The 25,028-nt window shown below is 32.6% G+C and overlaps 8 protein-coding genes across 8 annotated transcripts, besides 9 other annotated features; 3 read left to right on the top strand and 5 right to left on the bottom strand.

Annotated features, from left to right (window-relative positions):
* Window positions 1-699: 699 nt before the first annotated feature.
* On the bottom strand, window positions 700-3,274 carry TVAGG3_0276740 (protein ubiquitination; the record flags this gene model as incomplete). Its single annotated transcript, XM_001311351.1, has 1 exon — window positions 740-3,250. The coding sequence occupies one exon, from the start codon at window positions 3,248-3,250 to the stop codon at window positions 740-742; it is 2,511 nt and encodes an 836-aa protein (XP_001311352.1).
* Window positions 3,275-4,033: 759 nt separating this feature from the next.
* Window positions 4,034-4,998, bottom strand: TVAGG3_0276730 (ubiquitin 13 family; the record flags this gene model as incomplete). Its single annotated transcript, XM_001311350.2, has 2 exons — window positions 4,081-4,233; window positions 4,462-4,998. 2 exons carry the CDS (start codon window positions 4,996-4,998, stop codon window positions 4,081-4,083), a joined length of 690 nt encoding a protein of 229 aa, XP_001311351.1.
* Window positions 4,999-5,727: 729 nt separating this feature from the next.
* On the bottom strand, window positions 5,728-9,229 carry TVAGG3_0276720 (uncharacterized protein; the record flags this gene model as incomplete). The annotated part of the gene is made up of 1 exon (XM_001311349.2): window positions 5,808-9,224. One exon carries the CDS (start codon window positions 9,222-9,224, stop codon window positions 5,808-5,810), a length of 3,417 nt encoding a protein of 1,138 aa, XP_001311350.1.
* A 102-nt stretch (window positions 9,230-9,331) lies between these two features.
* On the bottom strand, window positions 9,332-10,927 carry TVAGG3_0276710 (structural constituent of ribosome; the record flags this gene model as incomplete). Its single annotated transcript, XM_001311348.1, has 1 exon — window positions 10,736-10,924. The coding sequence occupies one exon, from the start codon at window positions 10,922-10,924 to the stop codon at window positions 10,736-10,738; it is 189 nt and encodes a 62-aa protein (XP_001311349.1).
* Window positions 10,928-11,287: 360 nt separating this feature from the next.
* Window positions 11,288-12,071: a mobile genetic element.
* Window positions 11,288-12,071: a terminal%2Cinverted (terminal inverted repeat of Banshee-A1 transposon ID:TVAGG3_0276700).
* A 176-nt stretch (window positions 12,072-12,247) lies between these two features.
* Window positions 12,248-13,132: a mobile genetic element.
* Window positions 13,133-13,482: 350 nt separating this feature from the next.
* Window positions 13,483-13,511: a mobile genetic element.
* Window positions 13,483-13,511: a terminal%2Cinverted (terminal inverted repeat of ISTv1 transposon ID:TVAGG3_0276680).
* A 227-nt stretch (window positions 13,512-13,738) lies between these two features.
* Window positions 13,739-14,576: a mobile genetic element.
* Window positions 13,739-14,576: a terminal%2Cinverted (terminal inverted repeat of Banshee-A1 transposon ID:TVAGG3_0276670).
* A 1-nt stretch (window position 14,577) lies between these two features.
* Window positions 14,578-16,557: a mobile genetic element.
* A 413-nt stretch (window positions 16,558-16,970) lies between these two features.
* On the top strand, window positions 16,971-17,201 carry TVAGG3_0276650 (structural constituent of ribosome; the record flags this gene model as incomplete). Its single annotated transcript, XM_001311347.2, has 1 exon — window positions 16,971-17,159. The coding sequence occupies one exon, from the start codon at window positions 16,971-16,973 to the stop codon at window positions 17,157-17,159; it is 189 nt and encodes a 62-aa protein (XP_001311348.1).
* Window positions 17,202-17,653: 452 nt separating this feature from the next.
* On the top strand, window positions 17,654-21,994 carry TVAGG3_0276640 (uncharacterized protein; the record flags this gene model as incomplete). Its single annotated transcript, XM_001311346.1, has 1 exon — window positions 17,654-21,994. The coding sequence occupies one exon, from the start codon at window positions 17,654-17,656 to the stop codon at window positions 21,992-21,994; it is 4,341 nt and encodes a 1,446-aa protein (XP_001311347.1).
* Window positions 21,995-22,057: 63 nt separating this feature from the next.
* Window positions 22,058-25,028: part of a mobile genetic element that runs on past the window's edge.
* Window positions 23,610-23,852, top strand: TVAGG3_0276630 (serine threonine-protein phosphatase family; the record flags this gene model as incomplete). Its single annotated transcript, XM_001311344.1, has 1 exon — window positions 23,610-23,852. The coding sequence occupies one exon, from the start codon at window positions 23,610-23,612 to the stop codon at window positions 23,850-23,852; it is 243 nt and encodes an 80-aa protein (XP_001311345.1).
* TVAGG3_0276620 (uncharacterized protein) lies at window positions 24,588-24,704 on the bottom strand (the record flags this gene model as incomplete). The annotated part of the gene is made up of 1 exon (XM_051228726.1): window positions 24,588-24,704. A coding segment is annotated over one exon (117 nt), but the record flags the coding sequence as incomplete, so codon positions are not given.

The raw sequence follows: 25,028 nt of genomic DNA, 5'->3' as shown, positions 1-25,028 counted from the left end.
TCATTAAAGTCGCACCAAGTTTCATTTTTTGATTGTTTTGAACTTGACATGATTTTTGTAAAATGTTATTCACTTTTGCGGTTTGAAATTTTGGGGAGGCGACCGAAGGGAGCCTCCCCAAAATTTCAAACCGCAAAAAAGCTGAATATCATTTTAGCATAGTATTGACTGCAGATAAAAATTTAAATGTTTATTTTAAATTTTTTTTTGCCGTCAATACTATTTCAAAAATTTTTATAGAAAAATTTTTGAGAAAAAAATGTTGATGGAGGAATTTTTAAAGTCGGCAGAAATAACACTGAAATGCTTTGTATGAGTAGAAAATGTATATCGGAAGTTCAAAAAAAGCTTTTTACAACAAAAATGTAAGCATTTCTGTATTTATTATTTATTTTAAGCTTTTTGATATTGTCCAATAATTTTATAGACAGAAGGACAAAATTACAATTGAGAATTTTATCATAATTTCAATTTTGGAATGATTTTGATCATCAACATTAAACTTTTACTAATTTCAAATAAACCTAAGTAACTACCTTATTTCTGTCCAATTGAAAAATAAGTTTAAAATATGATATACAATAATGAAGGAAACATTCAATTGATTCTAAAAATTGAATTTAATGGATTCTATGTTAGTTATTTGAAACTTATAAAACTACTTCATTATAAAAACGAGTTGGAAAATAAATACGCACACATAATTATATTTATTACATACATACAAACAAAATATAATTTATATACGACAATAGGATTCAATAACCGAGCTATCAAATCCATTCTTGATAGCAATATCTATGGCAGTCCTTCCCTTTCTATCAACAATTGAGTTATCATAATTTCCATTTCTTACCATAAATTCAAAAGCCTTCAAATCATAGGAAGCGGCACAATGGAATGCAGTTTGTCCATTTTCCATTTGAAGATTTTGATCTATCGCTTTAGTTTTCAAAAGTAATTTGATCAATTCTAAGTTTCCTGACTCTGCAGCTGCCATTAACGGTGTTTTCCCATCTTCATTTGCAGCATTTACATCAACTCTCTTATCACTCAAAAATTGCTTAACAGAGAAGAAATTTCCTCTCTCACAAGCTAAATAAAAAGGAGTTTCTCCGAAATTATCCTTTCTGTTAACATCGATTTCTGACATAGAGAGAAGGATTGATAGAGATTCAACAGCACCATTGAATGCAGCAGCATGTAAAGCTGTTCTCCCGAAAACTTCAGTTGAATTTACTGATTGACCTAAATTAATGCATTTAAGTAGGACATATATATTATTTGCTCCTGCTGCAACTGTAAGAGTTAATCTCCCATCTTTGTTTATCCTCATAAACTCGTTATTTCCGTAAATAATAAATTCAAATAAGTCATTCTGATGGAATTCGGCAGCAGTATGGACAGATTCGTCCATCTTAACTTTAGTTAAGATCACTGATGAGTAAATCGGCTCACAACCAATGGCAGCAGCATATTGAGCTGATTTTCGATATTCTTTATCTGCTCCAACCTGGCATTTATTAATAGAGAACTGATGATAAATCTTCATCGATCCGTAAACCATTGAATAAAGTTGAATAAAAATATCATCTTTGATAAGAGGACATCTTTCAAATACATTTATAGGAATTTGTACTTTCAATGGTTTCTGAAATGATTTTGCAAACTTTCCAAAGCTAACAGTGTCATCTTTTTTAATTGCATTTAATAATTCATCATCTGTATTTCCTAGCTTAAGGATATCGTTGTAGAATGACCAATTATCCTTACTGTAGAACTCTATGTTCTTATAAAAGTTCAAATACACTTTTGGAAAGAAATCATCGTGTAAATGAGATTCGATAAAGCTAATAACTTGATTATATAATGCAATATCATCTGAATGAACAATATCAGCGAACCAGCAAAAGGGTAATAATGAATTCACCTGTGAATCTTCGTTATTAAATAAATTTTTGATTTCTTCAATAATTCTTTGTTTCTGGATTAAATCAATCCAGTACAGTTCTCTAATAAAAGCTATTCTACTCTTCATTGCTGGTAATGGATTGTATTTTGCAATTTCTAGAAAAGATTTTTCAAAAATTTCTTCAGGAAGCTTGTCGAACTTGGAGTTTAGCTCCATAATGTCTTTTAAAAGTTTGGCTAATAGATTCAGCTTCTTATATCTGACATTTGCAGCAATCCAAATTATACTAATTATATGTTTTCTATTATGATGTAATTTGAGGAATTCTGATATGCTTTTTAATGTATCATCATAATTCTTCTTAGTAACTGAAAGGATATAATCTTGTAGCTTAATAAAATGAATTGCTCTATTTTTTCCATAATTATCGAGGAGTTGACAATCAATAACAGGTATTATTGTATCTATCCTTGAAACATTTAAGAATTCCTTTAAAACATCAAAATAATTAGTAATAATTTCGGAATTTTGAATTGAAGAATAAAATTGACAGCCTGAAAGAAATAATCGCTGCACTTGATTTGCAGATGGTCTCCTTTGCGGCTCTTGCGTCCAGCATGATTCCATAATGGATTGAATAAATAAAGGAGCTCTTACATCAAAAATTGGTCGAAATCCGTTTAGAAGCTTAAATCCAATTGATCCTGATTTGTGACTTGGTTTGAATTTATAGCCTTGTGAAAAAAATCTGCAAATGACCATTGATAAAGAAAACATATCGGTCATAAAATTGGGAGCGTAAATCGTTTGTAACTCTGGCGCAACGAAAACTGAATCGTGTAAATCTGATGGTGGACCCAGTGAAGGAAGCAAAAAATATGTTCCAATTGATGAAAAAATCGGAAATAAATTTTCATCGATTAAAATCGAGTCAAATGTAATGTCATTGCATACTATGTTGTTGGAATGAAGATACGTAATTGCAGATATAACTCCTGCTGAAAATAATATAGACATTTCTGGATTGTATTCATTTTGCGTTACGTTAACTAAATAATCGTCCATTGTTTTAGTCGTATTCGTTTTGGCAAACAAGAATATCGTGGATAATGAGTTTTGTAATATTTTAAATTTATATGGTATAGATATAGCTGGATGACTGAGTTTACTTAAAATGTTGAAGTTTGCTTTGAATGATTTGATATCTATTTCACTTAAATTAAGGTTAGATATCTGAGTTATAATCTCTAATTGCTGATCAAGATTATTTGTTGCAATAAAAACCTTAGTATTAGCATGCTCGCATATAGGTTTTACATTTGAATAACCATCGAGCATTGTAGAGGAGCTTTTTGCTATTTCCTAGGATTTTATATAATTCTGAAGTTATAATTTTATGAAACAACATATCTTAGCTTTGTTTTATCTGTATTATAATTTAACAATTATGAGTTTATCGAAGTTAATTCAGAATTTTTGAATCGAAAAACAAACGCTATCGTTCTACGCTTTTTAAATTTAATTTGATATTAAATTCCAATAGTTTAGCGTATTTATTAAACTAATATTTTATCCACTTTTGCTATAACGTCAGAAAAATAATTTTATGGATACGATATTTTTGTTTTATCGCGCTAGTGTATATACTCAGGATATAATAAGCATGGAAATTTTAGGATCCCCTCTACTTCGATAAAAAAAATGAAACCATATATTGCTCATATTTATTCATTACCACATTTTTATGTTCAACACATGCATAGCTATCATGCTGCAAGTTTGTGAATGATTTATTTCAGTCTATAATATTGTAAAACAAATAGATTTCAGAATGGATTGAAGGCACGCTATTCTTGTCCTCTAGCTTAAATCGTTTTTAATTCTGAATATAAATGAATTGGTATTTTGTATCTCATATTGCTCTGATGTTTCTACATGAAGATACAAAAAAGAAAGAATATTTATAAGTATGTTCTTAAGGATAGCCCTTCCAAAAGTGGAGACCTTTACAAATCGATGGAGAAAACCCTAAAATTTTCGAATCTGCTCCAGCGCAGCCTAACACCTTATAACAAAGATTTCATAGTCTAATAATTAAAGTTATTGGAAAAAGATATTAAATAGCAATATTAGCTAAAGTTTAGTTATTCGTAAATTCGTTGCAGAATTTAGAAGCCACCACGAAGGCGGAGAACGAGGTGGAGTGTAGAGTCCTTTTGGATGGAGTAGTCCTGAAGTGTGTTGCCATCTTCGAGCTGCTTACCGGCGAAGATCAAACGCTGCTGATCTGGTGGGATACCTTCCTTGTCCTGGATCTTGGCCTTGACGTCCTCGATACGGTCTGTTGGCTCGACCTCGAGTGTGATGTGCTTGCCTGTAAGGGTCTTGACGAAAATCTGCATACCACCACGAAGACGAAGAACGAGGTGGAGTGTAGAGTCCTTTTGGATGGAGTAGTCCTGAAGTGTGTTGCCATCTTCGAGCTGCTTACCGGCGAAGATCAAACGCTGCTGGTCTGGTGGGATACCTTCCTTGTCCTGGATCTTGGCCTTGACATCTTCAATTCTGTCTGTTGGCTCGACCTCGAGTGTGATGTGCTTGCCTGTAAGGGTCTTGACGAAAATCTGCATACCACCACGAAGACGAAGAACGAGGTGGAGTGTAGAGTCCTTTTGGATGGAGTAGTCCTGAAGTGTGTTGCCATCTTCGAGCTGCTTACCGGCGAAGATCAAACGCTGCTGATCTGGTGGGATACCTTCCTTGTCCTGGATCTTGGCCTTGACGTCCTCGATACGGTCTGTTGGCTCGACCTCGAGTGTGATGTGCTTGCCTGTAAGGGTCTTGACGAAAATCTGCATACCACCACGAAGACGAAGAACGAGGTGGAGTGTAGAGTCCTTTTGGATGGAGTAGTCCTGAAGTGTGTTGCCATCTTCGAGCTGCTTACCGGCGAAGATCAAACGCTGCTGGTCTGGTGGGATACCTTCCTTGTCCTGGATCTTGGCCTTGACATCTTCAATTCTGTCTGTTGGCTCGACCTCGAGTGTGATGTGCTTGCCTGTGAGTGTCTTAACGAAAATCTGCATTAAGAGAAAGTGATGTAACTATCTCCCCTCAATTTAATTGAGGCAAACTGTCAAAATTTTGGCGGCAAAGTCGCGAAAATTTTGTGCGCTTATATTTGGAATTTGAATTAATAATTAGATACCAAATCTATATTTCAATGAGAAAATGGGTTCCAGTTTTTGGGATTAAAATGTTCTGAATTTAATTGAATATGACACTCTCAATGGTCTCAGAATTTTATTTTTCCGATGATAAAATATTTATGATCGATCTTCAATAAAGGAAAATTAAACCGAAATATCCAAACTCTAAATATTTTTCGGAAATTTGTGAAATATTCTATTGGTATTCTTAACATGAGCCCGTTAGATTGGATATGATTGGTACTACAAATAGCAATTAGAAAATGACTTTTGGTTAACTTTTATTTTTCAAGATATTTTCCAAATTATAACTAAAAATTTGCCATATATCTTCAAGTATACAGTATGTTGTTGCATGTAAAATGTTTGCATGGCATTCATTTGTGCTTTCATCTTAAATAAAATGAGATATTATTATTAAATCTGCTTTTTCATTCATTACACTACTTTATTTACATACACATTCAGAGCCACTCGCTTTGGTTGCTAAGATTCCTATGAAAATCAAGATAATTATCCAATATCAATACAAATTATTGTATACATAGTAGTTATTATCTTCAACTGCGCATCGAACAATACATCTAGTCATATAAAAACATTTAATTAATTTATTAAATCTTTTAAAATAAAAAAAAATTCAAATAAGAAAAATTAACTAAAATATAATATAAAATAAATAAGAATTAAACGAAAGACACGAAGCTTCTTGAATTAGGAGCTGCTATTGTAGATGTCTGGCCAGAATTCCTTGACATCTTGACAGCGAACCATGTTGCCAAGAATAAACCTTTGCAACCATAGAAAACAGTTGGTTTTGCATTTGCTGCACCTTTCACGAATATCTCCTTCTGTAATCTCAAGCTTGATATTATTTCTGCTGATTTATTAGCAGATCCAGCTATGCATAAATCAGAGACTTTCTTTCTCATCTTATTTGCATCTGTTGGAGGAATTTCGTGAGCAACATTTTGGATCAAACTCTTGCACCATTTCTCCCATTCGTCAACAGATTTAATAGCAGCAACAGCTTTAGAAACTTGTTCACTTGGATTCTCTTCTTTCTTCGGGGAATTAACTTTCCTCTTCAAAGCAATAATCTGGCTTTCAGCGTTTTCTAATTTATCAGCCAAAGATTGTATCAAATCCAAAATTTGTTGGTCATTTCCATCGAAATCAGCAGGAGCAAACTGTTCCAAAACAGCAGACAGTTTGGCCAAATAATTCTGATGTGCTTCCTTTGCAACTTCCTCGAGATCTTTCTTGGTTTGGCTGATTTCGTTTTCTTTAATTTCAAGCTGACTTTGCCAATAAGAATCTCTTGCTTTTTGTGCTTGATCAACACGTGCAGAGAGCTGGTCGATTCTTCCAAGTAATATCTGTCTTTCCGCTTGTAATCCTTTGACTTCACTTGTAAGTGCTTCTTCTTTCGTTGTTGTCTTTCCTTTGGATTTAGAACCAATTGATCCTTCATTAATTCTTTGCATCAAAGCTTGGTTTTGTGTTCTCAAAGCTGCTGTTGTCTCTTTCTGTTTCCTAAATGCTACATCATATTCATTAATTAACTGCTTTAAGGTACTCTTGGCTTCGGCCAATTTGGCACTTTTTGTGTCAAGTTGTTTCTGAACTTTGTCAATTTTTTCATTGAATTTTTCTGTCAAAGATTTTACATCTTGATCGTGTTGTTCCTTCTCCTGGTTTATAAGTTGTGATACTCTTTGGTCGTATTTCTGTTGTCTGTCTTGTGTTTCCTTTTGCAATGATTCGTTTTCTTCTCTTACGCGTTTCATTTCGTTTTCTAAATCATCGTAAGTTCCTTGTAACAAAGTAAGTTTGTTTTCTGTACTCTGCAAGTTCTGTTTAGTGTCTGCTAATGTGTCCTGATTTTCTTTGAGTTCTTTCTGTATGTTTGCGAATCTTTCTTCGGCTTCTTTTAATTCGTTTTGTTTCTGTTGCAAATTCATTTCCAAGTTGTTAATGACATTTGTACTTGTTTCCTTCTCGTTCTCGAGCTGTTCGTGGACAGCTTGCAACTGGTTCTTCATGTCATTGACAGTGGAAACTTCCAATGAATCGAATTCGTTCTGAATCTGTTGGATCAATTGAGATGATCGGAGGGGAACTTCCTCGATTGGTCCATCGAAGTTGATGACAGTTCTGAGGTCGTTTTCAAGGGATGTTCTGATACCTGACATCTGTTTGACGAATGGGAAGATCTTTGAGAAGGAATCATCAAGATTATTGTAATCAAATTCTTCTTCAAGGACATCTTTGCAGTTCTTCGTGAATACTCTGGTCGACTTAAGTTGGTTAATGATCGAGTCGAGGGACTCAAGTGGAGTTCCTTCGAAATTGATGATTTCGGATGCAGATTTGATCCTTGTAACGAGTTCGTTGTTCTGATCGATAAGGGATTCGCTTAATCTGCGTATTAACTCGCTGGACAATGCACTGAAAGAGGCAACATCGAAGTCCTTACGCTTGTTTTCGGAATTTGAAATTTTCTCGAAATCTTTTTCAGCCATGTCTGGAGGAGGAAGGTCTGATTCTGGCATGAGATCGTGCTCTGATAGGAATTGTCTGCATCTGGCAACTTCAACGGCTACATCTTGGCGGAAAGATTGAGATTCAATTAATGTCTCGTTCGCCTTTGGAGATGAGAGTAAGAAGAGCTGCATCTTGCCACTGCGAGCAAGGTTGTTGATGAATCTGAGCTGGTTTTCGATGATATTAAGTAATTCTGGAGTATAATTTGTTTCTTTTTGTTTTTCCTTAGAATTAAGGAGGTCTTCGACAACTTGTTGTACACCAGCATTATCAAGATCACCGTATTGGTCGCGGAGGAGTTCTCTTATTGGCTCTAATGTATCTCTTTCGATAATTGTCTGAGTCTTGTAAGATGGCTGCTCTTCTAGTGTAATATCGCGTGATTTAACAGGTGTTTCGTATGTTTGGCTGGCATCGTTGCTTTGCTCGAGAGCTATTTGTGTTTCTGTTAGTTCATTTGTAAGAGTTCCGATGTATTCGTTTTGTTTGTGAACGAGATCTAATGTCTTTGTTCTGAATTTGTATAATTGGTTGATTTCATCTGCTTGGCTCTGGCAAAGTGAAGTAATTTGAGCTAATGCCTTAGCTACACGTTCATTTTCTGACTTTTGAGCCGCAAGATTTTCTGGTTTGAGTTCTTCCAATTCATTGGACATGCTTTCGATCTTATTCATTAATTCGCCATTTTGCATCTTCAAATCTTCATTTTCTGCTTCGAGATGATGCAATTCTGATGATTGAGCCTGAAGCTGCTCCTTATAATTAGCAACTTTGATGCTACGTGCATCGATCTTGGCGCGAGTAACGACGTTATTCGATTTTTCATTTGCGAGTTCTTGGTTTAAGTCATCAATTTGACGCTCGAGACGGGTAACATTAAACTCGGCCATTGATTGCTTGTCCTTAGCTTCGCGTTCGGCATCTTGTGCTGTACTTAAATCTTTCTTAAGATTTTGGATAATATTATCGTAAGAAGCTCTTTCCTTTGAGAGAGAATGATTAAGCTCGGCAACCTTTTGTGCCATCGCATTGTTTTCTTCGCGTGTTTGCTTCAATTCGTTACGAAGAGCTTCTTTTGTACGTTCTGATATTTTATAGCGAGCATCAAGGTCAGCAGCTTCTTGCTGGACTTTTAAGAGTTCGCGTGTGAGTTTCTGGAAGTCTTCTTGAGAAATCTGAGCTTTTTCTTTTTGGTTTGCATCTTTTCCTTTATTTGCAGGCGCTGATGCTACACTTGCGATTGGAGCGATAGATTGTTGTGCTAATTTCGAAACCTGGTAGGCAAATGTTCTTATAACGAATTCCAAATCTGCTCGGTTTTCACGACTGTATTTAACGAATCCTTCCGTCTCAAATAACTTCTTCATTTTGATAGCAATGTCGCGGAGCTCTTCAGAGTCTCCAGCGAGTTTAATTAAGTCCGGAGGTTTATCGTTATCGAATTTTTTGGATGAAAGAAGCATTGGATTCATGATTAATGGATCAACCTCCTGGATGTCAAGAAGGCCATCATCATCGAGTGATGGAAACATCTCTTCCTCATTGTGGTCACCCATAATAAAAAATTTCCTTTACAAAAAAAATATTTTATAAAAAAAAATTGATGAAATGTAAACTTTTTTGAAGATTGAGTTAATAGCATACCGATCATCTAGTTATTCATGGTGATAGAAATAATCAATTAAAATCGATGAATCCTGTCATCTTTGAATTTTCGAATGAAAACTAAAGGTCATAAATTTCATGATTAATGTCATTTTCGTATGTGCTTTTATGTTTATGAATAAATGGTCGATGAATTTGAATTTCATGAAATGGCGCCAAATTCAACTATTTTCCTAAAACAGCTTACATGTCTATATAGAGAACTAATAAAAGGGTGACATCTAATACAAACTGCAATATCAAGAAAATTGCAAATTTAAATCATGAATAAAGAATAATATTAGTGGGATTGATTCTTACTATTCATTGTTTGTTGATGTAGATAAGTTATTACCTAGAATCTCGATGAAAATAAAGGGGGAACTTCGTCGACAACAAAGGTATCGACCAAAATTGTTCCCATTATGCTTGACATATAAAGTATAGTAATAGTGTGTATGGACTCATAGAATGGCTTTCGTCTGATTTCGAGATATAATATGATCTTCTAAAATATCCATATTTTACTTTATAGCGCATATGTTTTATCGAATTATGAAAATCAAACGAAAGCATGACTCAAGACGAGCAAAATTCGATGCTAAAAAAGTAAATTGTTTATTGATTAGGGTGCTTTCAGGTATTTTTTTGAAGAAACACTTTATTTGTTTTTCTTTCTACTTATGTATATAAAACATGCACAATTAAGGATTTATAATTAAAAATATTTTTCGAATTGGGTAAATAAATCGTTGGATCTTAGATTTTATTAATCACTCCTTCTTAAAATGAGACTGTAGTAATGGTAACTGTGTATGAGAGTTGGAGTATTGTTAAATTGCGCGAAATGTTGATAAGTTTCAAAAACGATTTACAGTATGTTCAAATATATTAGAATTTAATAATATGTGATAATATCGTCTGCAAACAATCGATTTTAAGTGATTGACGAAAATCGATATCAATAATTACAATTTTCGAGGGTTTTTTGACTGATAGCAATTGCTTTGGACACCTAGAATGAAGTCCTCCTTGGTGAATCCCTACAAATTTTTTTTCATTTTAGAAAAAGCCTAAGCAATTTTCTATAAAATGATAGCGTATTTTTTCAATTTTCAATTTTTTTGGAAAATTGAGGTGAATTTTTTTTGTAAATTTAAAATTTAGAGCGGGACGAAACAATTTTATTGCATTCCAAATCGACGAAGCATTTTCATTTTTGTTATTCTATAATTTTTCTACTAAAATATGTCAATTATACAGCAAAATCAAATAATTATTTTTCAAATATATAGAAAAGAAGTATTGGTCTAAAAATGAGTTTCCCCTTTTCAAATTATATAATGAGTAGATCGGGGGGACAAAAAACTGTCAAAAGCAGTAAAAAAAACATCAGTTTTATTCAAAAATAAATCATGTTAGATTATTGAGATTGAGAGTTTGGACCGGTCTTGCGCTTGGCATCTGGATTGACTGCAAGGAAGCGTTGGTTGTAGATTTTGCGAAGGCGAGCACGGCCACGAACTTCCTTAGGCTTGTCCATCTTTGGGACCTTTGGAGTGTTAGAGCGAACCTTGCCGGCTTGTGCAAGAGAACCATGAACTTTACCCATTTTAGAGAAATGACAAATTTATTGTTCTCAAAATTTTTCAACACAATTTCAAAAATTTTTTATAGAAAAAAATTTTGAGAAAAAAATGTTGATGGAGGAAGTTTTAAAGTCGGCAGAAATAACACTCAAAGGCTCGTTTCAATATAAAAACTAATTTTCCTTAAAATCTTTGATTTAGAATGCCTTTATTGAAAAAATTAAGGGTTGACCGACGTCCATTCAATTTTTGAGAGGGCATTCAAAATTTATTGATATTAAGTATCAAATATCTCGTTATCTATAATTTTTTAAAACATGGTTGTTTCAGATAATTTTTTACCTTAATGAGATGTATGCAACGAGAATGAATTTTCGGTCACAATTGTTATAGACCGAAAATAGATTTTTTCGGTTTTCTCTTCAAATAATTGAAAGAATGATACTATTATAGGTTTATTATATTATATAGCATATAATCATGCTATAGCCGAAAATTATAAGTTTTGAGAAGATTGAATATAACACAAATAAATTTGAATGTAAGTTAAATTGCTTGTTGTTTTTAATAGCTATTTAATGAGAAATCCAATATTGCAAAATTCAAATTGAATGATTGAAAGAACAGAAAAAGTCATTCTTTTCAATTTCGAATATGTTTCATTGTATTTATAATTATATGGCAAATAAGATATTTAAACTTAATTTTTGAAGGAAAATTCACAAAATTGAATAAATTCAAATAATTTTTATTCCAAAATAAACTAGTTATTTGAGTATAATACTAATTATCTATTCAAACTACAAAGTTTGTAATTTAAACTATTTTGTGAGATCAGATTGAATTAATTCAAGGTTCTTTTCAATTAATATTAATGACCATATTACGCATTTTCGAACATTCTAAACCAAATATATAAAAATGGGAGACAAATGTTAAATTTGCTAGACATGGGGGAGTTGTCTGCAAAGTTTTAGCTCTTATCTCTAACAAAAAATTAATTTTTAAAAAAATGACCGAATACGTTTCACAGCGAGAAAAAAATAAAAGGCAAGATAGAATTTTCTAGACATAAAGAAGTTGTTTACCGAGTTTTAGCTCTTATCTCTAACAAAAAATTAATTTTTAAAAAAATGACCGAATACGTTTCACAGCGAGAAAAAAATAAAACTGTACACTGATTTTCATTTTCATTTCCAGTCACTTTACTTATTATTTTTTCTTTTTTTCATTTTAATTATAAATTATTTCATAATTCGTTTATTTACGTTACCATTTTCTTTATTCTGTTGAATTCCATACTAGACACTTATAGAATATTTTGATTGTTAACGTACTTCATTAGAATGAATCCTTACAAAGGGTATGTCGATCGAATTTACCTAATTGGTATTTCCAATCAGATTGAAGAAGGTAAAATGACATGGGAAGAAGCTTGCACCCATGTTCCCATCGCCCCAACCCTCCAATCAAATGATTTAAAATATTTAGATGTTTCAAAATCTTTTTTACAAAATCAATTTAGCTTACAGAATATCCCATTGCCTAAAGGCAAGAAAGGTCGTAGGGTCAATCCCTACGACCAAATCAAAGCTCGTGCTGTGATACATGACCACTCGGCCTTTCCCTGTGGTCAAACAAAACAATGGAAACGTTTGAAATTACAACAAATTGATGTATCTTATAGAGAAGTACGCAGATACTTCAAAGAAAATCATTTCACCAAGACGCGATTAGAGCATGCCGGGCCAGAAACAGCAGTAAGATATTGGGCGCTTTCACCCAATCTTATCTGGCACGCAGATGTTCATTATTTTAGGGGTGTTCGTGGCCAGTATATTTATGGCATATTCAACGATTTTAGCCGCAAAGTCCTAGCGTGTATACAAATACCAGATATGCTGGCAGCGACGACAGCGAACGTTGCGGCTTCCGCCTTCATTGAATTTGGCGCCCCTTATTGTTTCTGGACCGACAACGGTTCAGAAAATAGGGGCGCCTTTCAAGATCTACTTGATCTTTAGGGCGCCCAATGGCGGCATACAGACTCTCATTCTCCCTACCAAAATGGGAAGATTGAGAGATTCTGGCCGACATTGGAGCGCTGCCAAAGCATTCAGGCTATTCCTGCCTTTATTTGGGAGTACAATAATAACACACCGCATGAAGATCTCCTAATTAATCCATTAACTGGAACAAATTACACGCCAAATCAAATGTATCAGCTGAAACGAAATACACAAATGCAGATACAGAAAGGTTGTGGCAAATATGGGATACAGATACAGGCATGACCGCTGTTGACACATTCACAGCGTAATAATAAACATAATTTTTTAATTTCATTTTTAACAAGTTTTTTTAAATGTATGTAATGAATAATTCATTAGAATATGATAATGCACATTGTAACAGAATAGAACAATCACCAAATTTTTTTTGAAATTATAAAATAAAAGTAAAAAGTATAAAGTAATCTAACCAAAAAAGATATTTAAAAGAATTTTGGAAAAAACAGAATAAGGATAATGATATTATTTTAGATACACAATCGATGTACTGAAGAATAATCCGGTAAAATGATGATATAAAATTAGATTATTTTACAAGTAGCTAAAAGAATAAAACTATAATATAAAATAAATGAAGTTTAATGAAACAATAAAGGTTAAATAAATAATAAAGATTTTTATTTTATATCAGTATTGAGAAGAAGTAACAGCTGACACTTGGTAGACAACTTCTTTATGTCTAGAAAATTCTATCTTGCCTTTTATTTTTTTCTCGCTGTGAAACGTATTCGGTCATTTTTTTAAAAATTAATTTTTTGTTAGAGATAAGAGCTAAAACTCGGTAAACAACTTCTTTATGTCTAGAAAATTCTATCTTGCCTTTTATTTTTTTCTCGCTGTGAAACGTATTCGGTCATTTTTTTAAAAATTAATTTTTTGTTAGAGATAAGAGCTAAAACTCGGTAAACAACTTCTTTATGTCTAGAAAATTCTATCTTGCCTTTTATTTTTTTCTCGCTGTGAAACGTATTCGGTCATTTTTTTAAAAATTAATTTTTTGTTAGAGATAAGAGCTAAAACTTTGCAGACAACTCCCCCATGTCTAGCAAATTTAACATTTGTCTCCCATTTTTATATATTTGGTTTAGAATGTTCGAAAATGCGTAATATGGTCATTAATATTAATTGAAAAGAACCTTGAATTAATTCAATCTGATCTCACAAAATAGTTTAAATTACAAACTTTGTAGTTTGAATAGATAATTAGTATTATACTCAAATAACTAGTTTATTTTGGAATAAAAATTATTTGAATTTATTCAATTTTGTGAATTTTCCTTCAAAAATTAAGTTTAAATATCTTATTTGCCATATAATTATAAATACAATGAAACATATTCGAAATTGAAAAGAATGACTTTTTCTGTTCTTTCAATCATTCAATTTGAATTTTGCAATATTGGATTTCTCATTAAATAGCTATTAAAAACAACAAGCAATTTAACTTACATTCAAATTTATTTGTGTTATATTCAATCTTCTCAAAACTTATAATTTTCGGCTATAGCATGATTATATGCTATATAATATAATAAACCTATAATAGTATCATTCTTTCAATTATTTGAAGAGAAAACCGAAAAAATCTATTTTCGGTCTATAACAATTTTCGGTCACAATATTGTTCTATAAAAATTTCAAAATTTTTCGATTTTTCTTTCGATTGGAAAAAATTTTTATGGATAAATTTTTTACAGAAATACTATGGAATTTTTAGATAAAAACAGTGACATATCATGCATTATTGTACCCTTGATATAATGCAACAGATAAATCAGAAAAATAATGAGGTCGAAAAAACTCAAAAACGTTGACCGACCTCTTTTTATCAAAACACCGCTACACATCATAGATCATTTTGCAACAGCGCTCCTCCGCGGATTCGACATATTTAATAAATTAGCAAAAAAAGTATAAATCGTACTATTCGAATAGCACAATAGAAAGAATGAATATTAACAATTGTGTTTTTGATGATTAAAGGTTTGAAAAAGATAGTTTGAAAATAAATTTTTTTGTTTTGATTTTTTTCTATAAAAATTTTCTTTATTTTTAAAAAACTCCTCCATTTTGGAATGTTGCTAGAATTACAAACGGCAAAAAGAATTAATTATTGCTGAATATATATTTATTCCGTTCCAAATTGAAGTGTTTTGCAAAATGAGAATAATATCCCAAAGTTTTTTTGTATTAATCTTATAATCAAAATATTGATTCCTAACACCATATATCCATGTGTAACAGATTTTATAGAATAGTAATTCAAGCTGAATTATTCAGATATTGAAATCTGATCAATATCTAATAATACAGATGGTATATTCAAATAGTTGTTTAAAAATGAATAGCTTCTTTGTATAAAAATGAATATTTTGTCACAAACTTTATATCATTCCCATTATATTTATTTCAGTAAAATTTATTGGCACTATATACAATTTTGGAAAATTGAATATCATTTTATTACATATGTACTAATTTAATAAATGATCAAATTGCCAAAATCTTGAAATCGATTTCTAAAGTTGCTCAAAAATCGGAATACGTACAATTAATAATATCTTCATATGATGTTATTTGATTTGGTATACGAATTTTTTTCGCCGACATACCTTCCTGAAAAGATACGAACGATTTCGTTAATTTTTAAAAATTTGACATTGTTTATCTTAGCAAATGAATGTTAATTCTATTTTTGTAGAAATTATCATCAAAAAACTGTTTTGTAAAATTCGATTTCAATTGGAAAAAAGTAAAAAAAGAAATATGCATCAGAAATGAACCAAGTTTAGTTGGTGTCTAAATATTTGCTAGCATTGATTTTAACGACTGAGTTATAATATCGAAGCTGATGCGCGAGAATTTCAGATATTTAATGATTCACCATCCAGTTTCCATTCTTTGTATAAAAATAGGAGATGAAAATTTTCATTAATACTCCTAGTAATTTAAAAATAATAAAAATTCTTTTGATTTTTCAACATAATGGAAAAAAATATTAAAAATAATCGAACAAATTAGTAAACAAGACATTTATTTCACAATATTTCTCAATATTTATAACGCTTACTGCGAGAATTCTAGTCAATGTATTTCATTCTTGGGAATAAAATAAATAAATTTGGTATTTTAATAGTTTGAAGCAACTACATTTAAAGAGGTTGCACAGGTGTTTTGCAGACAAGAAATAATAATCGCATGGGATTTGTAAATTTTAATTATATGAAATTGATTTAGACAATCGCGGTTAACAATAGAACAGTCTGCAAACAAATAGTATGGAAATCATTAACAATATGCAAAATCTAGAATAGATTGATGTTTATTGTAAATTTTATTCAATTACGGTAAATTTTGGAATTTTACGTGCTAAAATATATTGCAATCTAGGATTTGTAGTATTTGATACTAAAATAACGAATATTTTTGCTTGTTTTCTCGCATAATTTTAATATGATTGTAAAAAATTATGAGTTACGATCCTGAAAATCAATAATTTAACACCTCTCGACGAACCCTTTTAAATGGACACAAGTCAATTTTTTTGAGTTTTCGAGGGTATTTTACCAAGGCTTAAAATGAAATATTTACATTATTCATATTTTAAACTTATTTTTCAATTGGAAAGAAATAAGGTAGTTACTTGGGTTTATTTGAAGTTAGTAAAAGTTTAATGTTGATGATCAAAATCATTCCAAAATTGAAATTATAATAAAATTCTCAATTGTAATTTTGTCCTTCTGTCTATAAAATTATTGGACAATATCAAAAAGCTTAAAATAAATAATAAATACAGAAATGCTTACATTTTTGTTGCAAAAAGCTTTTCTTGAACTTCCGATATACGTTTTCTACTCATACAAAGCCTTTGAGTGTTATTTCTGCCGACTTTAAAACTTCCTCCATCAACATTTTTTTCTCAAAATTTTTTTCTATAAAAAATTTTTGAAATTGTGTTGAAAAATTTTGAGAACAATAAATTTGTCATTTCTCTAAAATGGGTAAAGTTCATGGTTCTCTTGCACAAGCCGGCAAGGTTCGCTCTAACACTCCAAAGGTCCCAAAGATGGACAAGCCTAAGGAAGTTCGTGGCCGTGCTCGCCTTCGCAAAATCTACAACCAACGCTTCCTTGCAGTCAATCCAGATGCCAAGCGCAAGACCGGTCCAAACTCTCAATCTCAATAATCTAACATGATTTATTTTTGAATAAAACTGATGTTTTTTTTTTACAACAAATCTTAAACAAGAAATTATTAGTCATTTCTAGTAACTCAATATTAGTCTATTGTGTGGGTGTCCTTTTATTCATTATTTGTTATGTGATGAATTGATGTTTCAGTCAATCAGATTTCATTATAGCATACAAGTTGATTGAATACATACATTGTCACTTATTTCTAATTGATTTGTTTTTAGATAATGTTTAAACACAGTATATATATTTTTAACTGCAACCGACGTTCTTTTGTCACCACAATGTATCAAGAAGGTCATTTGCCTATAAATAGATGATGCATGGATTCAATCTATTAACTTATCATGAATTTATCAAATTCAGAAGAATTTTCTGCAAAGATTCAATATTTCGGCATTTTGTGAAGATAAATCGATATGGATTGGATGTACCAATATTTTTGAATTATCCAAAAAGTAATATCAAATTTTAACGTGTGTAAAAAATGTCGACATCGAACCGAGATATTATTGGCATGCTCCAACGATTAGTCGATGTTATTAACGTTAATATCGCTGATGAACCAGAGGAGCAGACTCGAAAGCCAGTGGTAAAGAAGTCTTCGAGATCTCCAAAATCAAAACCAAAATACAAGACAGTTCCTGCGAAAAGAAAGTCATCACCACCAAAAAGAAAGTCTAAACCATCTCCAAAGCAATTCTTATGGCAAGATGAGCTGAATTCCTCACCAAAACAATCAAAACCAATAAAACGCAAACCATCGGCCAAAAAACGCATTGAGTCGCCACGAAAACTGTTTATGCTAGATAAGCCTAAGTTACATGATGCATCTACACAAACTTCGAAAGCATTGATTCTCGATGATGACGAATTTGTGAATGAAATTAAAGAATTTTCTGAAGGAAGAATGTACAGTTTATCTCTAGATTCTAATCTATCTATCAAATCCCGATTTTTCAATATCTGGGTGACTAGATGGTATCGTATCAGCGCCTCAAACGTTAGAAAAGTAATTGGAATGAATATTGCTAACAGAAAGAGAGCCTCAAGTGCATCGGAGAACTCCAAACAGCAAACAGAACAAGTAACGGAACAACCGAGACGTAAACCATTATTTGATGATGAAGTATCTCCAATAAACAAGAGATCACCAAAACAATCTCAAAAATCAACATCTCCTCACAAATTATTCGACTTCAACTCCGACGATTCAAGTGATCCTGAATTCCACGAGCAGTTACGCAAGATTGCCGAACAGTACAATCATAAGAAGGAGCAGCAAAGTCAAAGCACTTCTCCACAGAAATTATCTCTTTCTCCAGCTGCATCCTACAACAAATCACAAGATAAAGAACATTTATCTCTCACGGATTCAGATATCGAGCCACCGCCAGCACCTCGCCGTTCAAAGAACAGTTCTCTCATGGAGCAGGTTCAGGAAGCCAATGAAGAGGAAGAGGAAGAAGATTCATCAGCATTCCAAGAGTTGAATGGTTCATCAGGCGAAGAAGAAGAGCCACAAAAGATTCCTCCTCTTGATTTAGGCAAAGTCACCAAGAAGTCTCCTGTCGTTCCTCCACTCAACATCGCTAAAGCAATCGAAAGAAAAGTTGATTTAGAAGATGATGAAAAAGTCCAAAAGAATGATAAAAAGAAAGATGAAGACAAGAAGTCAAAGAAGGATAAACATGACGAAGATGATGAAATTGAAGATAAGAAATCTAAGAAGGACAAGAAGAAAGATGAAGAAGACAAAAATTCAAAGAAAGACAAGAAGAAGAAAGATGATGAAGATAAGGATGAGGACAAGAAATCAAAGAAAGACAAAAAGAACAAGAAGAAGAAAGATGATGAAGACGAAAATGAGGACAAGAAGTCTAAGAAAGACAAGAAGAAAGATAAAATAGAAGACGACGAGGATGAAGATGAAGACAAGAAATCAAAGAAGGATAAGAAGAAGAAAGACAAAAAAGACAAGGAAGATGACGAAGACAAGAAGTCAAAGAAGGACAAGAAAGACAAAAAGAAGAAAGATAAAGTCGAAGAAGATGAAGATGAGGATGAAGATGAAGACAAGAAATCCAAGAAAGATAAGAAGAAGAAAGACAAGGTAGACGATCAAGATAAGAAATCCAAGAAAGACAAGAAGAAAGATAAAGATGAGGAGGATGAGGAAGATGAAGATAAGAAGTCAAAGAAGGACAAGAAAGACAAGAAGAAAGATAAAGATGAGGAGGATGAAGACAAGAAATCCAAGAAGGATAAGAAAGATAAAAAGAAGAAAGATAAGAAAGATGACGAAGATAATGATGAAGATGATGAAATTAAAGAAAAGAAAGATAAGAAGAAAGACAAAAAAGAAAAAGATGGAGATAAGAAATCAAAGAAAGATAAGAATGACAAAGATGATGATGTGAAAGACAAGAAGAAAAAGAAAGATAAGAAGAAAGATGATGAAGACAAAAAGTCTAAGAAGGATAATAAGAAGGACAAAGATGAAGATAAAAAGAAAGAAGAAAAGGAACAAAAGAAATCTGATGCAAAATCTAAAGATACAAAATCAAAGGATGAAAAGAAATCCGATTCAAAAGATAAAGATGATAAAAAGAAAGACAGTAAACTAAAGGAAGATAAGAAACCTGAGGATAAAAAGAAGGATGAAAAAGCCAAATCTCCTTCAAAAGATGATAAGAAACAAAAGGAAGAAAAGAAAGAGAAAGAAGACAAGCTAAAGAAAGAAGAGAAACCTTCCAAATCTCCTTCAAAAGAAGAGAAGAAACAAGAAGTAAAATCTCAACCAGTTCTAGAAAATAAATCGAATGATATCCCTCGTCTTAACATCAGCATTGGTTCAAGCTCTGAAGATGATAATCCTCCATCACAACCAATTCCTTCTCTCAACTTACCAGCACAGATTGTTGATGATGACGATGAAATTGAAATTAGAAGAGGCCCTCCAAGCGAAGATTCCGATTCATTCAATATTTATGAAGTCATTGAAGACAGCAACAGCCAACCAGTAGTTGCAGAAGTTGTTCAAGATGATGTTCCTGCTAATGAAGAAGAGGAATTCTTCGAAGAGGAAGAAGAACACAGCCAAACACTTCAAGAAAAACTTGGTGAACAATTCTATGATTTTAACAAACTCGGAAACAGCAGTACTGAAAGTGACAGTTTCGCCCAAAACGAAGCATTCGCACAAATGATGTTTGAAGAAGATGATGCACAAGACAAACCAAGAGCAGTTTTTGATGCTGATGAAACTCACTCCGATGGAACAGCAAAAATTATTTCCACTTCTAAAGAAGAAGAAGAGGAAGAAAATGATATAATTGCTGTTGACAGTGATGTTGATGATGTTGAAGTTGTAGACGAGCCAGTCGAAGAAATCAACAATCAACAGACAGAAAAGCCAGTTTCCAGTGAACCTGTTCAAGAAAGCAAGGAAGAAAATGAAGAGCCAATCGAAGAAAACTTATTTGACGATAATGATATCGAAGAAGAGGAAGAAGAAAAGAAGGAAGAAATCAAACCTCAGCCAGAACAAGTTCAAGAAGAAAGACATATTCCACATAGACTTAATACAGAAGATATGATTAACAAGAGAATTGAAGAAAGGATGAAACAATTACAGCAATTTAGCCAAAGAGATTCATCAGATATATCAGACTCTGATAGCGAAATTGATGATGAACCACCAGCTCCAAGATCTCAATCTCCTCAACAGCAAGCTGCAGAAGAAACAAAGAAAGACGCTCCAAAATCTCCGGTTTCAAGTGACGAAGAATTTGAAATTGACGTAGATGATGAGGACGAACCAGCTGTCATCCAAAAGTCTCCAATCAATTCCAATACTCCATCTTCACCTGTTATATCTCCTCAGCAGAAAATAGTTGAAGAAAAGAAAGCTCCAAAGTCTCCTGTTTCAAGTGATGATGAATTTGAGATCGAAGTAGATGATGATGAAGTTGAAGAAATCAAAGAAGAAATTAAGCCACAAATTCAACCAAAAGTTGAAGAAAAGAAGCAAACTCCAAAGAGTGACAACTCAGAAGGTGATTTCGAATTTTTAGATGACAATGAAGAAGAAAAGGACCGTCCAAGAGCACAAGTTGCTCCCCACCACCTCAGCGATAATGAAGAAGTTATTATTGAAAGTGATAATCCTATAGACATTATTGAGGATGAAGAAAACAATAATAATGATGTTTTCTTTACAATGCCAAACCTCAACAAATCAAAAGGTAACAATAAAGTGACTGCTCCTCCAACAGTTATTCCAAAAGTAGATATTTCACTTGGAAATAACGAAGACTTAAACAACGTCAGCAGCGATAACATTGTTGTTGACATTTCTGATGGAGATAAAATTGAACAACCATCCTTTGATTTTTCAGATAGCGATGGTATACAAATCGACATCATTGATGAACAGCCGCAAAAGGCCTCTGTCCAAGTTCAACAAAAGCAACCTGAAAAGCCAAAAGAAGAGCAGAAACAAGTACCTCCACTTCAAAAGAAGAGCACTTTTGATGCGATTTCTTTCGATGAAGATTCTGATATTGGCGATATAGAGATAGATATTGGCGAAGATAATGATATAAATGATAACAAGCCAATTAATACTTTTGCTGATCTTGGAAAGTTACCTTCTCCAAAATCTTCTCATACCAAGAAACAAGAAGTTAAGAAACCTGTCAATCAGATCGAAGATATTGTTATTAGCAGTAGCGGTGCTGATTTAGACGATGGATGGCAATTAGATGCCAATGATGATTTAGGAAAAGAGAAATCCAGTGATAACTCAGATGATTATTTTGTATGATGTAGTTAAATACTTTACTTTATTTTGTGTTTTTATATGAAAAATTTACTAATAACTTACTCTATAAAAAAAAAAAGGTAGTGGGGCTTCCAGGCGCGTTGCGCCCTCTAGCCCCGAAGATGTTTAGTATAAATGAAGTTTTTATTCGGAAAATTGTTAGTCTTCTGGGTCGAAAACATTATATAATGTGTCGCTTTTCACAAATTATATATGTTTTCATGTTTTGTCACTTTTCTGTCACTTTTCAGGAAAAAACATTTTTATTATTATATATAAATGAATTTTACAAAACCACCGTTACCGTTCTTTGGAAATAAGAGTAAATGTAAAGATATTATATTGAGAGAACTTAAGAAACTACCGAATGGTCTAACATTTGTAGATTTGTTCGGTGGAAGTTTCTATATATCCCATTTGTGCCATACAATATTCCCAGACTCAAAGATTATATGCAATGACTTCGACAACTATATGGACCGTCTCAAACATATACCAGACACAAACAATATATTGAAAGCGTTAAAAGAAAAGATACCTATAGGTAAGATGGAACGTATACCATTAGATAAGAAAAATATTGTGAGAGAGGTTTTGAAAAAAGCAGAATATATAGACTGGGATAGTATATCTGCTAGACTATTATATAGTGGTTCTATAAGAGTTCATGACATTGAAACACTTATGTCAAAAGTTTTATATCTTAACTATACAAATGTTTTCAAAGAGGACATAGAAAAATATATTGAGGGTATAGAGTTTGTGAGATGTCATTGGACAGAGTTGTATGAAAAATATAAAGACAAGGAAAATGTTTTCTTTATAGTGGACCCGCCGTTCTATAACACATGGGATTTTCAATACCAAGTAGACTGGACTTTGAGAGACTCTTTAGAAACTTTAGACGTTTTACATAACCATCCATGCTTTTACTTTACATCCGATAAAAGTGGTTTGGAAACCGTTATGAGATGGTTAGAGGACATACATGACTATGAGTTTAGATATGACAAGATAGAATATGAGAGAGGTCCTATAAACCGGAGAAAGTGTCATAACAAAGAAATTTTATTAGTAAGTAAATGTGGTTTGAAATAGGACTACTTGTTTTAGGTTTTTTCCATTGTGTCATTTATTTATTTGACGTGGCAGAAAAGTACAGAGAATATGAAGATGAACCAATGCCTGCAAATGTTCAGCATATGTACTCGTAAGAGATATTTTTATCTAATATTAAATGGACGCACAGAACTTAGCGAATGCACAGCAACCTGGACAACCAAACCCAGAGAATATTCCAAATGAAGTTAGAATACACAAACTGCAATGGCAAACTATGGTCAAGTGCCAACAGATGTACAAATGCAAACTGCCATGTCAAATGACGCTGCGTTAGGTTTGCCACCATGGTATGCAAATATGAGATGGAAAGAGTTTTATACAAACCCTGAAGTGGGATATAAACAACTTTATGCAGATGACGCGAACACAGGAGTTGACCCAGAATATGTTTTCTACCAGAGGAGAAACAGAATTATGAGCTCCAGTTAAAGAATGCTATGGAACTCAACAGGAAACGTAAGAACTAGGTGGACATTAGATTTTTTACACGTAGTAAATGGGTTTCTTCAGTAGTATTGGAAACTTCTTCAGAAGAGTTGGAAGAGGTATATGGAATGGAATAAAAACCGTAGGAAGAGGAATTTGGAACGGAGTCAAAAATATTGGTAAAAGAGTAGGTCAGTTCGTTGGTATTATACCTAAAGACCCTGAACCAGAAGAACAAGCTCCTGTTATACAACAGCCTGAACCTGCACCACAGTCAAGTTGGCAACCAAATCCAACACCTCAACCGTATTAAAAAATTATATTTTTACCGTTCGATAGTAATTGTATATGAAACTAAGTTCTAAGTAAAACGCATGTATAATGGAATTATTCTTTTTCTTCCATCTGTTGTAAACCATACTTGAAAGTCTGAAATACTTCCACTCGGCGGTTCATATAACTTTGTAGGTTTTTCGTAAAAATCATTCATCAGACATAAGAAAGAGTTTTGTGCACCAGAAAATGAAGCATGAACGATAATAGCATCTGGGTCGAAAACATTTTCATATGTTCCATTAGGGTTTTCGACTTCATAAAAGTCCGGGTGTACTGGATATTCTGCAGGCTGATTTAACATCCTCATAAATCTATACCATGCCAAGTTGTTATATTTTGTAGAAATATAAACGTTTTCTCCAAGGTCTTCTATTCTATTGATTTTAACAGTTGCATTTTTCCTTGTCATAAATAATATCGAGATGGTATTCTCCTTCGTCAATGTTATACTGCTTTGCATATTCGATATAGATATCGTTTATTTTTTCTTGAAAGCTTGAAGAGTTGTTTCTAAGTTTACAAGCAAATTCACTTGTAAAAGTTTTCCCTGTTCAAATTTCTCATACATACGTTTTCTTTGTTATAGTATCGAACTTCAAAAACCGACTGTAAATGGGAAACCATGTATGGCTTCTGAAATGAACTTCATTCTACGAAAGCCAATAGCTTTTGTGACGGATGGGTCTCTTAACCATCTTAACGGGTAGTCAAAACGATAGCCTTCATGCTTTACGGTCTCTGTCTCAAACTTTTGACCGACATTAGTAAAAAGTTCATCTAATGGTTTAGTTGTAGCAACTCTAGAATTTTCTTTTTCTATTGAAAGCATATTTTATCTATAATAAAAATGTCAAATGAAACAGCGTCTATGAGAGAAATACAACACAACCGACAACTCATTATACAAGCTCTAAATAAGAACACAACAAACTTTTCAAACTATTCTAAGATATCTGAGTCATTGAAAGAAGGAAACTTAAAACTGACATTAAACCCAATGACAGATGAGTTTCTGTTTCAAGACAATAAGAACCATACTGTCTGTATAAATCCAACAAAAGGAACTTTAAACGAGAAACCTATAAATGAACTTCTTTTTGAAAACAGATGTTGAAACAAAGCTGACAAAGAATATGTAGACGATGCAATAGCA

This window comes from Trichomonas vaginalis, chromosome V (genome assembly GCF_026262505.1).
Source record: "Trichomonas vaginalis G3 chromosome V, whole genome shotgun sequence".
Classification (NCBI taxonomy): domain Eukaryota; phylum Parabasalia; order Trichomonadida; family Trichomonadidae; genus Trichomonas; species Trichomonas vaginalis.
This window is presented reverse-complemented; position numbering and strand designations above follow the sequence as displayed.